This window comes from Nanorana parkeri, unplaced genomic scaffold (genome assembly GCF_000935625.1).
Source record: "Nanorana parkeri isolate BGI_ZX_2015 unplaced genomic scaffold, ASM93562v1 scaffold2007, whole genome shotgun sequence".
NCBI lineage: Eukaryota > Metazoa > Chordata > Amphibia > Anura > Dicroglossidae > Nanorana > Nanorana parkeri.
The window spans coordinates 99532-104140 of NW_017308275.1; the positions used below are offsets into that span (position 1 = coordinate 99532).

The window sequence follows — 4609 nt, forward strand, 5'->3', positions numbered from 1 at the left end:
ATATAAAATTATACAAAAGTTAAAAATAAATAAAAGTATATTGGATGGGAAAGCATTTTGCTTACTTTTATAACGATCACCCATAATAAGAATAAATCACATGACACATTTGAAAGCAAAGCTTTAATATTCGGTAACATTATTCTAGAACAGAACACACCACTGCTGATACGACCATATGAACGAGGGAATGTCGAGAAAAACAGTCTAGATGTCATTTTTGTTACTGCACCTTTAAGAAGAGCGGTGTAACCCTCTGGGTAAGCTTGATTGCACGTTTGTCATGTGTCTCCCCCAGTGGCAGAACTTTTATAGGACCACAATATGGACAAGAACATTGAAGTTCTATGATGTATGTTTCTGTTTTTTTTGCTAGAAAGAGAAAAGTCCCAATTAGGCCCTCCTGTGATTGGTTAGCTCCAAGAATGTGAGTGATGGATCCTCCCCCGAGGTACACATTGCTGTTCTTGTTCTGCAGCTACTGTAATGCCCCTCCCACATCCGTATCCTAGTCACAGCGGTGCAGCCGATGATGAAATGGAATGGTCCCCCGTGTGGACAGCTCTGAATGTCACTCCGTAGAGCGGTCAGCGTTTGTCCAGGTCACGTGCCCGCTTTGTTGCAGCTTCCACGGCGTTTATTACTGTGGCCCTCAGGGCCCCCTTCTCCAGTTCATGGAGTCCGTGTATGGTGGTGCCTCCGGGAGTGCAGACATCTGAGCGTAGCTTGGCGGGGTGCTCTCCGCTTTGTATGATCATCTTTGCGGCGCCCTGGATTAATAGAAGCGAAGAGACTTGTCAAGCGCGAGCGAATCGGCTATTACGCCAATTGTAATACAAAAAAAACAAGAGCTCTGAAAGTGGGTGGAGCCTGATGATGAATAAAATTGCATAAAGACTGCCTTCTAGGGAGACCCCTATGTCTTGGGGCTTGCAGGGATAAAGTGATAAAGCATGCATGTGTCATGTGATCACTGTGATTGGCTGTCATGGTAATCATGTGACTGGGAGTCTATTACACCGACTCCCAATTCTCACTGTATGATCGGGGACTGTTGGCAGTGCGCAAGGAGCGTGCCCCCAGTACAGAACAGCGTCACCAGTTGTAGGTGTACAGTGAGGACGGGTGGAAGCCTCTGGCTGTTCTGATCGTTGGGGGTATCCATTGTGGAGGAGATTCGGTCTCACTTCCTGACAGTTGCGGGGGAACCCAAGCTTTAGCCGTCGCCGGCGAGGGAAGATCTCCCAATCGGGACACCTGATCCAGTGACAACTATTCCACAAGTCATTCCCCCTCATCCCGGGCCACGTTCCTCTCTCCCCGACACCAGATTCTGAATGAAACATGGATTTTATACCCACCAGCAAGGTCTGGGCTGCAATGCGACTAGCCAAGGCGCTCGGCATCCCCATCTTAACAGCGCCGTCCGCCAGAGCCTCCGCAAACAGGTAAACCTGGAAACAGAAGACGGGAATGGTGAGAAAGTCGAGTGATGGACGCCATACTTATTAATGCAGCAAATCTCAGGGTTACAGCAGCCGGCTACAGAAGACACAAGCACCCCAAAACCTGGAACACTGTGCCAGGCATCATCAGAAGCTGCAGCAAGTCACATAGAGCCCGCTTCATTTCCTGGCTGAGGGGCGTCCAGCATCATCTAGATCCTTGGTTCTCAACTTTTTGGTCACGACCCCGTATTCATTGGGTCACCGCATGCCTTCCACTTTTCTAGGTGAGAGGCTCATCAGCCTCCCCCATAGCGCAGCACTGTCACTTCTCACACTGAGCAGCCATTCAAAATATGCTGCCCGGCGTCAACTCGAGGTGGGGTGGGCTGGGGCTATGGCCGCAAGGCATCTCTATCCATACCTGCATTGCTTATAGCCCCCTCACATGTCCTGTAGCGGTGCCTAAACTGGAGTGACGTCACATTCTGGCACATGGGAGCTCTACCAACAATGCACGTATGGATGGAGCTCCGTCACAGCACAGCAGCCCGCAATGCCGTGCGTTCCATTGCAGTGCAAATTGGATCGCAACTTAATGACCGAGGACAAATGTGGGTCCTGAGGTTACACAGGTTGAGAACCACTGCTCTAGACGAGTGGTTCTCATCTGGTGGGTTGTGACCGAAAAGTGGGTCGGGACCCCGTGTTCAGTGGGTCGCCGCATGCCTTCCACTTTAATGGTGAGAGGCTCCTCAGCCTCCCCCTATCGCAGCACTGTCAGTTTTTGCTCCAAGCAGCCATCCAAAATATGCTGCCCGGCTCCGGGTGTCAGCTTGAGGTGGAGCTATGGCTGCGAGGGAGCTCCATCCATACGTGCATTGCTTACAGCTCACTCACATGTCCTGTAAAAGGTGCCTGGACCGGAGTGACATCACACGCTGGCTCCCGGCACCTCAACAGGGCACACAAGGGAGCTGTACAAGCAACGTACGTATGGATGGAGCTCCATCACAGCACAGCAGCCCACACTGGACCCCAGCCTGAGGATCCACTCCAGTTCTCATAAGGTAGGAGACTGGGTGGATCTTAAAAAAAGAGTCTGTATATGTGTCCGTCAGTATTTTTGGAGGGCCCGTTCACACTAGTACAGTGCGTTGATCGAACAGTCCTTTGCCATTAACGCACTGTACCGCGCAATCGCACCTACTACGCGTTCTGGTTCGGGAGGTGCGTTGCGATTCATTCGAATGGCACCCCAAATGCACCTCCCGCCCACACCAGAGCGTGCAGTACCGCAATGCCGTGCGTTCCATTGCAGTGCGACTTGGGTCGTGACTTAATGACCGTGGACAGATGTGGGTCGTGAGGTTGCACAGGTTGAGAACCACTGGTCTACACCAAGAGTAGGCAACCTTTGCACTGCAGCTGTGAGTTGCCAAGGTTTCCTATCCCTTACCAAGCCTTTTCCACCCCAGCTGGACTGTCCCCGGCCCACCCCCATCATTCATTGGATTTCGGTTCTGTCAATCATGGAAGCTCAGTATCACATGTAGGTGTTGCCTAGGGTTGGCCCATTCCTCCAGACTGACATTTTGACATATGCACAACAGCCGCGCTGAACAATGACACAGCCCGGGTAGATGGCCAGTCGGTTGAATCCCCGATCCTGAAAGGAAACAAAGTGGCCCTGGCGGCCCCCTGACCCATCTCGCACAAGCTTCTGACCACTCACATAGGCCACCCCGCTGCCGCTGAGCCCGGTGTGGATATCGATGTAGCTCTCCGGGGTCTCCTCACACATTCCACAATCAGACAGAAGGCTCTTCAACAAGTCCGCCTCCTTCTGCCCTGCACAGGACCCGCGGGCGTAGACCACCGCCCCCTCCTGGATCACCAACGGCAGGTTAGGACTCATACGGAGGAACCTGGTCATTAGGGTAACGGGGGGACGCTAGTTTGTGCCATCCTGTTACCCTTAGGAGAACTATGGGGAAAAGCCCTAACCCCATAGTTCTCCTTTAACCACATTATGTTATAAAACATTTATTATTACCCAATTTTTGGGTAAAATATAAAAAAGACGGGGTTACGTCGGGGTAAATAGACACCAAACATGTCGAGCTTTAAAATTGCGCGCACCTGCGAAATCCCAAAAACCTACCATACCCGAAATTGGCCATAGGCGACGCTTTCAAAGCTTTTACCGCTCATCAGTTTAGTGTCATCGGTGATTGATGGGCCGAGAATTATTGCTCTCACTGCGACGTTCGCGGCGATATGTAACATGTGCGGCGTAATGGGCGCAATAGTCATTTTCGCACGTATGCGCACCCGACGCATGTTTGCACGCGTGTATGTATGGGTGGGGGCTTTAAAAACATTTTTTGTATTTTTTTAAATTCTTTTTCATGTGTAACTTTCATTTTTTTTGTCTTCACTTAACTTTATTGTTATCACATAGGGGGCTAAGAAACCCCCCTATGTGACAGCAAAAGATGCGACAGGTCCTCTTTATGCAGTAGAAAGGCATCATGGCACACTCACCAGCCAGCATGTAAAACAACTTCTCACCACTAAGGATAATAACAGAGGTTTGGATACACGTCTTCTGCAGAAAATGTGAAAGCCGCACAGCCGCGCCAAGGCACCTCTTATAGTGCGGTCCTAACTCTAAACTATGAGAGTCTCCATCTTGGAGCACATGGGGCAGAAGATATCAAATTGGGTGCAGGTTTGTCAGGAGGACGCCCCACCTCCTTAAAGGCACAGGAACACACAAGGGATCCCGCACATCCCAATGGCAGCTGAGACAAATTTTTTTACATGCTGACTTGTGAGTGTGCCATGATGCCTTTCTACTGTCTACTGTTTTAAGCCCATTTCGTGTGCACCTCACTGTACAACTGGTGACAAATTGTTGAGTGCGTTTGTCATTTGTTTTGCTTGACCGATTTGGTGCAGCGACGCATGGGGGTTCTCAGCTGCCATTGGGATGTGAGGGATCCCTTGTGCGTCTCTGTGCCTTTAAGGAGGCGGGGCGTCCTCCTGACAAACCTGCACCCAATTTTATGTTCTGCCCCCATGTGCTCCAAGATGGAGACTCTCATAGTTTAGAGTTAGGACCGCACTATAAGAGGTGCCTTGGCGCGGCAGTGCGGCTT

General features: G+C 50.6%; 1 protein-coding gene across 2 annotated transcripts in view; it reads right to left on the reverse strand.

The window, feature by feature from the left end:
- Positions 1–575: 575 nt before the first annotated feature.
- Positions 576–4609, reverse strand: part of PYCRL (pyrroline-5-carboxylate reductase-like) — a 9865-nt gene continuing 5831 nt past the window's right edge. The window contains exons 4-6 of one of the 2 annotated variants that reach the window (XM_018572366.1): positions 3181–3333; positions 1362–1454; positions 576–770 (exon numbers count right to left, since the gene is read on the reverse strand). In XM_018572366.1, the coding sequence (XP_018427868.1) occupies positions 588–770; positions 1362–1454; positions 3181–3333 (429 nt within the window). In that variant the 3' untranslated portion in view covers positions 576–587. Of the gene's footprint in view, positions 771–1361; positions 1455–3180; positions 3400–4609 lie in introns of both variants that reach the window. The other variant, XM_018572365.1, reaches the window with a different exon arrangement.